Source organism: Bos indicus, chromosome 15 (genome assembly GCF_029378745.1).
Source record: "Bos indicus isolate NIAB-ARS_2022 breed Sahiwal x Tharparkar chromosome 15, NIAB-ARS_B.indTharparkar_mat_pri_1.0, whole genome shotgun sequence".
Taxonomy (NCBI): Eukaryota; Metazoa; Chordata; class Mammalia; order Artiodactyla; family Bovidae; genus Bos; species Bos indicus.
The window spans coordinates 53,934,548-53,949,453 of NC_091774.1; the positions used below are offsets into that span (position 1 = coordinate 53,934,548).

The following is a 14,906-nucleotide window of genomic DNA, read 5'->3' on the forward strand; positions in this document are numbered from 1 at the left end:
TGTCAGCCCAGCAACCACCTGCCTTTCTAAGAGTCCTACTCGAGCAGTAATCGGTCTCACATTAGATGGTAACTTCAGGCAAGTTCACATTTTGGGCGTGTTCCTTCACCTATTCAGATCAGATCAGTCGCTCAGTCGTGTCTGACTCTTTGCAACCCCATGGATCACAGCACGCCAGGCCTCCCTGTCCATCACCAACTCCCGGAGTTCACTCAGACTCACATCCATCGAGTCAGTGATGCCATCCAGCCATCTCATTCTCTGTCATCCCCTTCTCCTCTTTCCCCCAATCCCTCCCAGCATCAGAGTCTTTTCTAATGAGTCAACTCTTCGCATGAGGTGGCCAGAGTACTGGAGTTTCAGCTTTAGCATCATTCCCTCCAAAGAAATCCCGGGGCTAATCTCCTTAAGAATGGACTGGGTGGATCTCCTTGCAGTCCAAGGGACTCTCAAGAGTCTTCTCCAACACCACAGTTCAAAAGCATCAATTCTTCGGTGCTCAGCCTTCTTCACAGTCCAACTCTCACATCCATACATGACCACAGGAAAAACCATAGCCTTGACTAGACGAACCTTTGTTGGCAAAGTAATGTCTCTGCTTTTGAATATGCTATCTAGGTTGGTCATAACTTTCCTTCCAAAGAGTAAGCGTCTTTTAATTTCATTAGATGGATATAATACCTTTTAAGGATGAAATGATGTTATACATGCAGAGTGCTTAGAATGGTGCCCGATACAGAGCATGTACTCAATCACTGTCAGCTGTTCCTGTCTTCCCAGTTGAGAGAGAAAAGTTACCACTGGTTCCTTCCCCCACTGAAACCTGCTTTCCATCCCCACCTCTGCACTGTCCTCCTAACACAAAAGCCCACTTTCTGCTGGATCCGCCTTAAGCATTGGGGGGGTGACCACCACTCCCTGAAACTGCTGCCCCCATCTCTTGACCAGCCCTCCTCTCTGGTCTCTGCTCCCCCCGCCCTCACATGCTGGTGGTCCTCAGGGCTCTGTCTCACGTGGCTCTCCCTGCCAACCTCGTCTGTTTCTAGAAACACTGACCTTTATAGCAGAGCTCCAAGCCGGCATGTCCTCCTCTCATAGGCAAAATGCAAATATGCAAAATGGAAATCTGCCTTTTCCCTCCAGATTAACTTTGTGCGCTGTTCCCTACCTGGTAAATAACCTACTTGTGACAGAAATCTCTAAGTCATATCTTTCTGTTTTTGTCTTTCTCATCCCCTGCCCCTATTTAATCCTATCAAATCCCTCCCCTTCTCCCTCATCATAAAGCAGTCTATGCTTTAGGTGAGACTTTGTTCATTTGTTATTATTACTCCCAAGTTTCCTACCTGGTCTCCTTGCTTCTGGTCTCTCCTGACCTAATCCACCCTCTACAAGGCACTGGGAGAATTCTCTAATGTGTAAATCTGACCAACCATGCACTTGCTTACCACTAACATTTGCTGAACACGGTTTACCTACCAGCACCATACTAAGTAGTTTACCTTGTTCATTTAATTTTCACAAACCCCCCACAAGAAAAGTACTGTTTTAATCTGCTACTGTCATCACCTGTCTCCTACCTCATATGGGAACTTCTTGAGGTAGGGTTTGATCCAAACCTCTGTCCTTATTATATAGCACAGTTCAGTTCAGTTGCTCAGTCATGTCTGACTCTTTGCAATCCCATGAACTGCAGCACACCAGGCTTCCCTGTCCATCACCAACTCCCAGAGCTTGCTCAAACTCATATCCATCGAGTCAGTGATGCCATCCAATCATCTCATCCTCTGTCGTCCCCTTCTCCTCCTGTCTTCAATCTTTCCCAATATCAGGGTCTTTTCCAGTGAGTCAGTTCTTCACATCAGGTGGCCAAAGTATTGGAGTTTCAGCTTCAGCATCAATCCTTCCAATGAATATTCAGGACTGACTTCCTTTAGGACTGACTGGTTGGATTTCCTTGCAGTCCAAGGGACTCTCAAGAGTCTTCTCCAACACCACAGTTCAAAAGCATCAATTCTTTGGTGCTCAGCTTTCTTTATAGTCCAACTCTCACATCCATACAAGACTACTGGAAAAACCATAGCTTTGACTAGATGGACCTTTGTTGGCCAAGCTTTTCAATATGCTGTCTAGGTTGGTCATAGCTTTTCTTCCAAGAAGCAAGCATCTTTTAACTTCATGGCTGCAGTCATCATCTGCAGTGATTTTGGAGCACCCCCAAATAAGTCTCTCACTGTTTCCATTGTTTCCCCATCTATTTGCCATGAAGTGATGGGACCAGATGCCATGATCTTAGTTTTCTGAATGTTGAGCTTTAAGCCTACTTTTTTACTCTCCTCTTTCACTTGCATCAAGAGGCTCTTTAGTTCTTCGCTTTCTGCCCTAAGGGTGGTGTCATCTGTGTATCTGAGGTTATTGGTATTTCTCCCGGCAATCTTGATTCCAACTTTTGCTTCATCCAGTCCAGCATTTCTCATGATGTACTCTGCATATAAGTTAAATAAGCAGGGTGACAATATACAGCCTTGATGTATTCCTCTATTTGGAACCAGTCTGTTGTTCCATGTCCAGTTCTAACTGTTGCTTCTTGACCTGGATACAGATTTCTCAGGAGGTAGGTCAGGTGGTCTGGTATTCCCATCTCTTTAAGAATTTTCCACAGTCTGTTGTGATTCACACAGTCAAAGGCTTTGGAATAGTCAATAAAACAGAAAGAGATGTTTTTCTGGAACTCTCTTACTTTTTCTATGATCCAATGGATATTGGCAATTTGATCTTTGGTTCCTCTCTCTTTTCTAAATCTAGCTTGAACATCTGGAATTTCATGGTTTACATACTGTTGAAGCCTGGCTTGGGAGAATTTTGAGCATTACTTTGCTGGCGTGTGAGTGCAATCGTGTGGTAGTTTGAGCATTCTTTGGCATTGCCTTTCTTTGGGACTGGAATGAAAACTGACCTTTTCCATCCCGTGGCCACTGCTGAGTTTTCCAAATTTGCTGGCATATTGAGTGGCATTTGCATATTGCTGGCATTTGCAGCACTTTAACAATTGTGCTTTTGGGCCTGCAATTACACAGCACAGGGCCTGGCTATCCTTACTTTTTGGAAGAATGAGTAGTTTGGAAGGCCCAAATTAAAGCAGTATGCTTAGGACCTGGGCACATGTGACTTCTCCTCCACTGATCTTAAATTCTGAGCACACATAAACTGACTGCAGAGGCAGAAGCGTTAGAAGCCAGGGTGAATGAGGCAGGGAAGAACCTCGAGCAGACTGCTCACAGTGCTCAGCCTCCAGCCATTTCATGCTTAAGTCTCTCCTGAGCCCATACTCCCCAACCCTCAGGTTTCTGTCTGTCTTGCATCCAGAATCGTATCTGTGTGGTATGTACAAACGTTCCCACTCATTTGATTTTCTGAAGAATCCTGTGAAACGGACAGTTCACTTCAGTCTATATTACTGACCTTTTTTGTGTGCAATGTCTGGGGACACAGAGAATGACAGGGCCCTTGACTTCCCTGGGGCATATAGTCCGATAAGGGATTATTACCTCCATCTTATAAGTGAAGAAATCGAGGCTCAGAAGGGTTAAACTATATACCTAAAGTTATACAAGTAGTAAGAGCTAGGTCTTGAAGGGTCGAAGCCAGGTCCCTGACTTCTAGTAGAGAAATCACTGCAAAGCACCACAAAGGCAGCCTGCTTCCCCACGGGCCATGCGATAACCCGTTTGTCACTGGGATATCATGTGAGCTGATCAATCAGCTGTTTAGGCTATGGATGAGAGGGTTACTGATGGTCCTAAGTGGTTTCCTTTCCCCATAACATGCCCATCTGCATTTCAAAGGAGGAAGAGAGGGAGTGTTAGATACACTTCTCCTGACCAACACTGCCATCCTAGCGGGTGTGGGCAAAGACCATTTCAGTGGTACCCACTTCCCCTATATCTGGCCCCATCCCTTGCCTAAAAAAAAATTAAATAGTAGATGTCACTATAATTCTTAGTCTTTGTTTTGTTACATGCAAAACAGAAATGATACTGACTTTAAGGACTTCCCTGGTGCTCCAGTGGCTAAGACTTCAAGCTCCCAATGCAGGGGGCCTGGGTTCAATCCCTGGTCAGGGAACGAGATTCCACATGTCACAATTAAAGACCCCTCATGCTGCAACTAAAACCCAGTGCAGCCAAAATAAACAAATATAAAAAAAAACCACACAAACAAAAACACGATACTGACTTTAAAGACTTGCGGTAACTGAACTTGCAATGTATGTAAAGCACCTAGCACATGGTAAATGCTCAATCACTGGTAGGACTCTTCTTCCCCTTTCTCTATACCCTCCCCTGAAACTTCAACTGAGAATAACGGTCTCATACCTTAGATGCAGAGCTTTGCCTTCATGTGTAAAATACCCGAAATTAATCAGATAAGTCAGGCTAGGATAGGCTAATGAAGGTGCTGTGCTTAGTCACTCCGACTCTTTGTGACCCTATGGACTGTAGCCCACCAGGCTCCTCTGTCCACAGGATTCTCCAGCCAAGAATATTAGAGTGGGTTGCCATGTCCTTTTCCAGGGGATCTTCCCAACCCAGGAATCAAACCCTATCTCCCGCATTGCAGGCGGATTCTTTACCGACTGAGCCATGAGGGAAGCCCAATGAATGTGCTACCAACATCTAAACCCAGTGCAAAGCATTATGCTTCAGAGGCCCGATGATAAGGGTAGAATCACAGCACCTTGTTAGTGAAGGTGAGTTTTCAGAAGGAAGGGGATATTCCCATGCCTCTGAGTGCATTTGATTGGGGCGGGGGCGGGAGGGGGGGGGGGGCACTTATCACTCATGTGGCTGGTCTAAATACCAGCATCCAAAATGCCTAAAGATGGCTTAAGGGGCTACTTGGGGGAAACACCAAAGGATACAGGAGGCTCTGCCTTGTGGACACCTCTGACCCAGAGGTTGTCTGCTTCTGCCTGATGTCAGGGCAGGTGATGGGTGGTTCCTTATGGTTTTCCCTTCTGTTTTGGGATGCTGGCTGCAGAGGGAATTTCTCAGAGCTATCAGCAGAGTCACTTAGCTCATCGGAGGCCACTTCCTTCTTAGCCTGGGACTGTGGCTTTGGGCCCTGGTCCTGGTCCGCCTTTGGTGAGCGCCATCCAACACAAGTGTCACTCTGCTGGGCTCCTGAGAGGGTCATGTGGGAGGTGAGCTGTGGGTCTGCTGAGGCAGGCTCTCCAACCCTGGCCTTAGAGGCCACACCCTCACAAGACGCAGTACTTTGGCTTGGAGAACCTTGCCTATGCAAGTAGGCATTGACAGTCCTTTCCGGGCTGGACAAAAAGCTATTTCTGACCCTGAGCTCCTCTCTGGGGAAAGACTCTGAAGGACAAGAGAAGGCTTCCCTCTGGGCCTCATCAGGCTGAGGGCTCATGCCCCCACTTGCATCTGACGTGAAACTGGACCACGGGCTAGTTTTGTCTGTCACAGTGGTGATCTCATTGAGGGTCCTGGGCTCGATGATGTCTTCCTCATAGTCCTCATCACTGAAAGCTGGGCCTGCCTCGGTGTCCTCGGTGCTCTGCATTTTTGTGATGGGTACCGTGTGCTCCAGGGCCTCATGAACCTTTCCTCTTCCACTTGAAGTCTCTTTAAGAGCGGAGGGAGGTGGGGAGCTCCTGCCCTCATCTGGAGCTCTTGCCAATGGCAGGTCTGGACTTGTGCTTCGTTCTTGCATGGTCCCTCTGTCCTGAGCATCTGGGAGGGCGGTGACTTCTCTGCTTCTACTCCTGGCTTGATGAGAACTCACAGATCCTTGAGAATTCCTGGTGAGAGTCTGCAGATCTGAACAGTAACAGATATCACTCTTACTACAAGGTATGGCCACAGACCACTCAACTCTCCCACACCAGGTTCCAGTTTCAGATGGAGTCTTGCAATCAGACTTCGAACAAACCTCAAAGATAATAGTTAATTCACTCCCAAGAATCAGTGAAACTATATTCAAGGCAATACAATTTCTAGCACTTTATTCTAATATCAGAAGACCAAAATCTAATCTATTTATAGCTGTGGTTACATCTGTGGAAACGCTTTCAGAGACTATCTGCTCATGCTCAGGAATTCTTGGGAGCTGGGAGTCCTGGTGGGCATGTTCAAGCTTCCATTTACTTCAGTAATTACCTATATCAAAAACCAAAATGAGAATCCACTTATTTACCTATTTGATGACAATTAGTAGAACTATTTACTTGGAAAATAAAAGCAAGGAAATACCCATCACCCAAATGGTAAGGCAAGGGAGATACACGGAGAGAATGGAGGCAGCGTGAAAGGAGCACAGGCTTTGGAGCCAATCTTGGCTTCAAATCTCTATCGTTACTTGTCAACTTTGTGGTTATGAGCAAATTATCATGAGTCTGTTTATCTTTACAACGTGATAAAACACCATCTTTTTCACAGGGTCATGGGGAAAAAAATACATGAGATGAATGAACATAAATGAGCCCATACAAAGGCAATCAGTAGCTCCTTTCAACATTCATTCTCTCCTTTTGAAAATCAGTTCTCCTTCTGTCATTCCCTGCTTAGAACTCCCCATTTTCTTCCAGAATAAAGATTAAACCCCCAAGCTTGCCTTTAAGGCCCTTCGGCTTTAAGCCTTTGATTCTCCTTGCTCTCTTTACCTCTAACCTTTAAAGGGATTCCCCTAATCCACGCTCACCTCCACCTCAAACAAGCCTCCCTCTGTTGTGCTCTTATGCTTTCTTTCTGGGGGTCAGCTTCTTCGGTTGACTATAGAATGTATGCTTGATGAAAGCACAGACAATGCCTGTCTTATCCACCATCGTGTAATGCTGGAACTAGAAACACAATAATGTCTGGCATAGTTGGTGATCAATAAAGAGCTGACTGATTATTTCCAAGCAAGTGGAAGCTAAATACAGAGTACACTGCTGTGGTTCTGGTTACCAACAGGTTATATATCTGGGAGAAGATTAGATTTGTGTTTAATAGCAACCATGGTGGCTTTTTTCCTCCTTTTAAAGGGAAAAAACTGAACTTACTCATCCCTCTGTAGAATCTACACATTTTGCTTGAGCAAAAGTGATACCAAGTGAGGGCTAAAGATGTTGATCTAGTTGATTTCTCAGTATTCCCCCGGGTGTGCTTCGTACAGTTTTCCAGACCTTAACCCTAGATTCTGATTCAGAGGAGCAGAGCAGAACCCAGGAATTCGTATTTCAAAATAAGTGTCCCAGGTGATTCTTATGCTCAGGCAAGTTGGAAATACTTGTTCTAGAGCAGTCTCTTTCTGGGCTGCACAACAGAATTACCCAGAGAGTTTTGAAATATCCTGATGCCTGGGCCCCACCCTCAGACATTCTGCTACACTTGACCTGTAGTGCAGACTGGGATCTGGATTTTTTAAAGTTCTCTCAATAATTTTAATGCAGTAAAGCAAGAATTACCATTTTAAGGGGTTTTTGAAAGGGTGGACTGTGGACCACCAACATCTAGCATCATCTGGGATGCTTGCTAAAAATGTAGTCTTCTGGCCTTGGAGAATTAAAATTTTTAATGTTTGTGGTTGAGTTTTTCAGAAAACACAGTGGCATGTGTTCAGAAACTGCCACTGCAGAAATCATCTAACCGACTCCCCCCAACCCTTTTTCTGGTTGGGGAAACTGAAGCTTAAGAAGGGAAAGCATATACTCAGAGTCAAATAGTACGTCCGTGCCAGAAACCCCCAAGGACTCAACTTGGGTCTCGTGCCTCTTAGTCCAGTGCTCTTTCCATTGCATACATTTTCTCTTTCCAAAAGGAAGATGGCAAGTAAGTACGATGGTCACAGTTGTTGGTCTGTATCTGTCATAAGGGCTTGTCTGCACACATTTAAATGCTTTCTGAATAAGCACCCAGTGACAGTAACTCAACAAGAGCCATACCCGTGATTAAGGAGCTGACTTGCAACACCAGGTTATTGGATTTCTCCAGGATGCACTGGCTCTCGGGGTCTAGGCTGCTGGCTGCTGGCCGAAGACGGTCTGTCTGACTCTCCTGGCACTGCAAGATGGCAGTGTGCGTCTGAGGGCTGAGGGGAAGCAAAGGCTTGGTGAGCTTCTGGTTGAAGTACCGCTGCATCTGATCTAGCTCACTCAGATTCCTCCTGCAAAAGAAGAGAGGGAGAAGACAAAAGGGTCATTTACTAGGATTATGAGCATCTTTTATGTTCCTTTGACATTCTATTGCTTGAGCTAGGAACTTACTTGATCTATAACAGAAGGGCCCGTCTCTCTCCAATCCACCAATTCATCCTTCACCGACTACAATCCCACTGCCAAGGACATTTCCTCCTCCTGTCTGGCTAATGTAATTCCTCTTCTCATGTCTAGCAAATATTCTACCTCCTTACAGGGAACCATTCTTATCATCGTTCCAGTCCTCACTTTCCCTAACTCTGGGCTAGCACTGATCCGTACTATCTTAAAACCATTTCTGGCATACTTCAGTCCATGGGGTTGCAAGAGCTGGACACGCCTCAGCGATTCAACAACAACAACAACAATTCTTGATCCTTCAAGCAAGTGACCTCTTATAGCAAGCCTTCCCTGACCCTCTAAGTTGGTTTAAGGGCCATTCCTCTGTGCTCTACAGTTCCTTCTGTACTCTTCAACCACATGATTTGTTTCACATCAATTTCCCCTAATGTGATGTGAACTCTGTGCTGACTCCTTTGTATCTACTGCACCTAGGACAGTGGTTGGCACAAAAAATGAATGCTGTATGGATAAACAGACATGAATAAATGACTTAAAATCTTTAATTCAGAAGTCTTTAATGGGGCCACATTCATTCTTACTATTCCAATGAGAAATCACACCAACCATGATCACCTTCACTTGCATAGGATTTTATGTTTTATGCTTTCAAATACATTATCTTGTTTAATACTCATCCAACCAGATGAGGCCAGCAATTACTGTTTTACAAATAAGGAATGTGAGGTTCAGAGAATTTAAATGATTTGTCCAGACACGCAGTAGCACACAGTTACTCAGAAACTGGAACTCCAAGACTTACGCTTTTTCCGTTATAGTAAAGGCTCTGTTCCAACTGGGCTCATTTCTGCCTCATACCTCTGTGTGCCAGAACGTGAGTTCAAGCTGCTCTCTTCTCTGTCCCTGTCCTATTCACTTTTTAAGGTGTAGGTCACAGCTCTCCCTTTCAGAGTCCACTGCCCCAAATCAGTGGACCACCTCTCCCTTCAACTCCTTTACTCTTGGCATCTAACCTCCTGCCTTAAAATTTCCCTTAGGTTTTTCATTACGTGTCAGTTTAGCTTCCCTGCTTAGGCCATGAGCATCTGGTAACAGAAGACAGTATATCAAACTTCTCTATTTCTCTAGGTTTCTCAATGTGCTTGGCACAACTGGCACAACACAGACATTAACCCCCTGTGAAGTAAACAGTCTTTCTATCCTTTTGTTAAGAAGAGTCTGCGTATCTTAGAGTTGAATCTAAATTAAATGAGAGGACAAAGCTGATCCTTATTCTATTACTAGAAGCCACAACTCTATCAAATCACAGATTTACTTAGGTGTTTATATCTGGGTTTATGCTACACAGATTAGATACCTGCAGTAGGAGCATGCAGACACATGTAAACTTGGTGAAGCTTTAGAAAATATGCCAACCCAACTGCCCTTGTTTGAGGTTCTGGGTACGGAACCTACTGACACCAAGCTGCAATTTTCTCATCTGTGAAAAAAGTTTAGTAATACTCACCCTGCAGGTCTCACAGGATTGCTGTGACTCAAATGAAACACTTGTTTTAGGGCTTCATGAACCCAAAGAAGTAATGCAAAATTGACAGTATCTTGTTTCATCTCTATTTTGTAGAGAATCTGTCTCCGGCAGTGGTTCTCAAAACCTGGCTATAGGACTAGCGGCAGCGTCACCTGAGTGATGCAAATTCTTGGGCCCCATCCTAGACTTACTGAATCAGGAACTTATGGGTGGGTTCCAGCAATCACTGTTTTAACAAGCCCTTCATGTGATTCTGATACACACTAAATTTTGAGAACCACTCCTCTAGGGCAGTGGTTTGTAGCCTGATGGTTGTACCCCAAGGGGACGTCTGGCCATGTATGGAGCCATTTTTGGTTGTCACAAATGGGGGAGGAGTGCTACTAGCATTTGGTGGACAGAGACCAGGGATGCCGCTGAATATCCTACGATGCGCAGATAGGCCCCCACAGACAAAACCCATGCTCAGGTGTCAAAGGTGCCGAGGCTGAGAGAAACTGCTCCAGGGCAAAGCAGAGCTCCTTCTTCTCTTTCTTCATTGGGTTCCAGTGTGTCATGTGAATGATCTAATAACACGCAGCCAAACTGTTGATGGTTTTACTTGGTCTGCAGTCTCCAGCATCTTACTAACCCGAGAAACTGAACATATTACTTCCTTACAAGTTTGAGCAGTTCCCCAGTCTACAGTGCAACTGCTCAGTCCATTCTAACCCATGTCCCACCAAAAAAGATTTTGCTAATCTTTCATTTTGAGTTTGTTTTATGAAATCAAACAACAGGTTATTAATTACAAAAAAAATCCTGTTTTATATTTGCTTTGTCAAATTTCACACATTCTCTTCCTCCCAGCCCCATACCTTTCCATTTGAGAATCAAGTCCAAACTCAGCCTGACGCTCAATGCCCTTCAAATCTGCCTCCCACAGAACTTGCCCCGCTCCTTACGTCTTATGCTCAGCTTCACTCTAACTTCACTGCTTTCCCAAACTGGGCTTATTGTTTCATGCTCCTTACAACAGTTTTTTCCTGAACAGAATGCCCTTCACATTTGTTGACTTGTTCCTTTAAAGACCAGTTCAAATGTGACTTCTTTGTATGTTTCCATGGCCAACCTAGAATGTTACTCATTCCTCCATGTACTCCTGGCCAGGAAATCTGGAACTCTTATCATACATACATGGTTATAACTATAATGGCAACATGGCTGTCTCCTCTGTTGGGAATGGCAGAGCCATGATTGGAAATCAAATCTATCTGACTCTGAAGCCAAATCCTTCCCACTGCACCACCATTCTTACTAGGTAATCCAGGGGCTGGTCCAGATGATCTATAAAGATCCTTTCAACTCTCACAGTGCTTTTCTGGCTCAGATGCTGACTGAGCTAAGAAAGAGACAGGGAAGCATTAACAGGGCAGATGCTGGTCTGGAAGAACCCAGTGGTTGTGAGGATAAAGACAGTAGGCAGGACGAGGTTTGTAAATTGTAGAGTCGATGTGAGGGTGGTTATTTAGTGACTCATCTAAAGTTTCTGTATTTATAGGTGGGCCAGTACCATAGCCCCCTGAAGAATGGACGCCCCCAAGCTGAGACAGATTCATCTGTGAAGAATCCTGTGAGGTTCCAGGTCCACCTTGACATTAACATACACAAAAGCCCCTGCAAAACATCCCAGAGCAGTGGCAGCTGATGGAAAAGATACTGCAGGCTGCCTTTGCCCATCCACCTTGTGCTCCACTATGGTTCTCTGTGTCTTTTCTCAGTGGAGAGTCTCACCTGAGAGAAGTCAGAATGGAGGTACGCGAGGACAAGGGCGATGTGGTCAGTCTGTCGTCATTTGGCAAGATTGCCTCTGCCTGCTGCAGGGATTCATGGAATCGGCGGATGTTCTGCACATGCTCTTCATGGCGTGATGCCTGGCTTCTTGTGGTACCGCTTCTGTTGAGAATAAGTGGGGGCAAAATATATTCCCAACCGATGAGAAAACAATAAATTTGTGACAGCAAACAACTCACCCTCCTGATATGGCACTGCAGATCATCCCCACCACCATAGTTCTGGCTTCACTGGCTCAAGTGCTTGGATTACAATTACCTCCTGAGTAATTCTGCCTTCAGTTTTATTCATTCTCCTTTGATAAATTCTCTACCTTATAGCCTCGATTTTTTAAAAACACAGATCTGAAATAACAGTAACCACAATATTTATGGAGGACTAGCTTGCCCATTTCCATAAAAAATCCAGCAGGGACTTGTGATATAAGGAGTATGTTGAATCTATAGATCAATTTGGGAAATACTGTCATTTTTACAATATTAAGTCTTCCAATCCATGAACACAGATATCTTTCCATTTATTTAGAATTTTAATTTTTTTCAACAATGGTTTATAGTTTTCAGAGAATACATTCTGCACTTTTCTGGTTAAATTTATTCTTAAGTATTTCATTCTTTTTGATGGTATTGTAAATCTACTCATTTTTTCAATTTGATTTTGGATCATTCATGGCTGATGTATAGAAACACAACTGATTTTATATATTACGCTTTAAAAATTTCTCAATTTGGGGTGGTGGTGGAAGGATAAATTAGAAGGTTGGGATTAGCATACTAATATATATAAAACTAATATATATATATATAAAACTAGCATACTAATATATATACACACTACTATTATAAAATAGGTAACTGGGAATTCCCTGGTGGTCCAGCAGTTAGGACCCTGCACTTCCAATGCAGGGGGAATGGGTTTGATCCCTCACTGGGAAACTAAGATCCCACGTGCTACATGGCGAGGCCAAAAAAATAAAAACGTTAAAAAAGAAAAAAAAAGATAGGGCCTCCCTGGTGATCCAGTGGTTAAGAATCCACCAAGCAATGTAAGACACCAGTTCCATCCCTAGTAGCCAGGAAGATCCTACACGCTGAGGAGCAACTAAGCCCACGCACCAGAACTACTGAAGGCAGCGCACTTAGGGCCTGTGCTCCACAACAAGAGAAGCCGCCACAGTGAGAAGCCCACACACTGCAACAAGGACTAGGCCCCACTTACGGGAACTACAGAAAGTCCATGTGCAGCAGTGAAGACTTATCACAGCCAATAAATAAAAAAAAGTGAGGACCTACTGTAGAGCACAGGGAGCTATACTCAACATTTTGTGATAACTTGTAGAGAAAAGAATCTGCAAAGGAATAACTGAATCACTGTGCCGTACACCTGAAACTGACATGATATTGTAAATCAACTATATTTCAATAAAATTGTATACTGTAAATCAATTATATTTCAATAAAAATTAAAAGAACTGTAAGACATTAAAGTTTCTCAGTTTAAATTTATAATACGGTAAAAACTGATAGTTAAAACCTACAGAAACAAACCTCTCTGAGGTCACCAGTAATTTTTAGGAGTATAAAAGGATTCTGAAGTGGAAATGTCTGAGAACCACTGCTTTACCAAGGTAGAACCGATATACAATAAACCACATATTTAAAGAGTACAGTATGATGTGTTTTGACACAAATGTACCTCTAAGGAAACCATTACCATATCAATATCCTTCACTCCTAAAAGTTTCCTCCTTTCATAATTCCTCCCTCTTGCCCACTCCATTCACCCTGCTTTGTCTCTAGGCAACCACTGATTTGCTTTCTCCCATTCAAGCTTAGTTTCTGAGATGAGAAACCAGATCAGGCACGTTCAGGGTGGTATGGCCGAAGACTGATTTGCCTTCTGTCACTACAGATTGGTATACATTTTCTAGAATTTTATACAAATGGAATCACATGCAATGTACTCTTTGTCTAGCTTTTCTCTCTCAGCATAATTACTTTGAGAGTTCTTTGACTGTCTCATTGACTAGCAATGGTCAACGTAACATCTATAAAACAGGTAACAGAAATTTTCTAAACTAGGGCTTCACAGACACACGGGCTCCTTTTATGCAGAGGCTCTCTTCATGTGGTGGAAAAGCTACATAGCACTGAGACAGGCCTTGGCGTGGCTAAGCAGTATAAGAGCATCTTTCCTGGAACAAATGGTCTCTTCAGTAACTGCTACTGTAGGAGTGGCTGCTACATGATCCCTTGCCTTCTCCCTAAAGTGGAGAGAGAGACACAGTAAAGACTGATGGAGGCAGAGGGATGCCAAATGGTACTAGGGCCTGAGGAGAGTGGGGTGGAAAGAAGCAATCTTAAATCTTAGATCCTATCCTTTGACAGGATGAAATGCACTCTAGCCCTAATATCCATGAACACCCAGTTAGTTTGGTGAAATGAGAACACCGGGTGCTTTTTACACAATAACCTGGCACGTAGGTTTGGGAGGGGGAAGGTCATGATATGTTTCTCATGTAGCTGATGACTGATTTTAGGCATGAAGGTTCAAGGCCTCTGAGGAGAAACGAGTCCCTTGCACTGAAGTTACCCTTTTGATAGCAGTAAAACTTCTAGTACCTAATTTTATAAAAATTTTGTTTTCATATGATCTTGGGATTCCCTGGGCTTATGAAAGAAGGTCACTAGTCTTTGCCTGTTTCTCATTTCTTCCTCTAATAAAAGAAAGAGAAATGATAAGCTAGTTTGCACACTTCCATTCCAGACCCCATCTCTTCCTGTCATCAAGAAATCACTCACGTCCCAGGAGAGGAGAAATCAGCCTCCTTTGATGAGGGGTGAGCGGGCAGTTCTGGAGGCTGTCCCACAGTGCAGCCAGGGAATGCAGCATACACAGCAGAGGCAGGGAAGGAGAAGGCAGTGTAGACTGGGATCTGCGGAAGCAATGAGGAAAACGGCAAACTGGATGTCACAAACCCTTTTGCAACAAAGCAGTATAAATAAATTTGTAAAATTTATTATATATGTATAACTTACTATTTTCTGTTGAACACTGTACCAAGCAATTTATATGTATTTTCTCATTTAAATATCACATTCTTATAAGGGAGGTACTATTATGATCCCCATTTTACAAACTACAATGTCAGACTGCTTCTTAAAAGTTGCTTTATTTTTATTTATGCTCTTGTTTCCTCCATCTAGTTTGTGAACCCCTGGCTGGACATCTTACATTTTCTTTACATGTGAGGATACTCTGGCTGTG

At 43.8% G+C, this 14,906-nt stretch overlaps 1 protein-coding gene and 1 long non-coding RNA gene across 3 annotated transcripts in view; one reads left to right on the plus strand and one right to left on the minus strand.

Moving 5' to 3' along the window:
- Positions 1–13,125, plus strand: part of LOC139187337 (uncharacterized) — a 28,760-nt gene extending 15,635 nt beyond the window's left edge. The window contains exon 2 of the long non-coding RNA XR_011570889.1: positions 11,347–13,125. This is a non-coding gene — a long non-coding RNA (uncharacterized lncRNA). The remainder of the gene's footprint in view (positions 1–11,346) is intronic.
- Positions 1–14,906, minus strand: part of C2CD3 (C2 domain containing 3 centriole elongation regulator) — a 125,660-nt gene that overhangs the window by 16,413 nt on the left and 94,341 nt on the right. For both annotated transcript variants that reach the window (XM_019974661.2, XM_070803880.1), the window contains 4 exons: positions 14,441–14,574; positions 11,580–11,741; positions 7,946–8,166; positions 4,922–5,840 (listed from right to left, as the gene is read on the minus strand). In XM_019974661.2, coding sequence (XP_019830220.2) covers positions 4,922–5,840; positions 7,946–8,166; positions 11,580–11,741; positions 14,441–14,574 — 1,436 coding nt within the window. The remainder of the gene's footprint in view (positions 1–4,921; positions 5,841–7,945; positions 8,167–11,579; positions 11,742–14,440; positions 14,575–14,906) is intronic.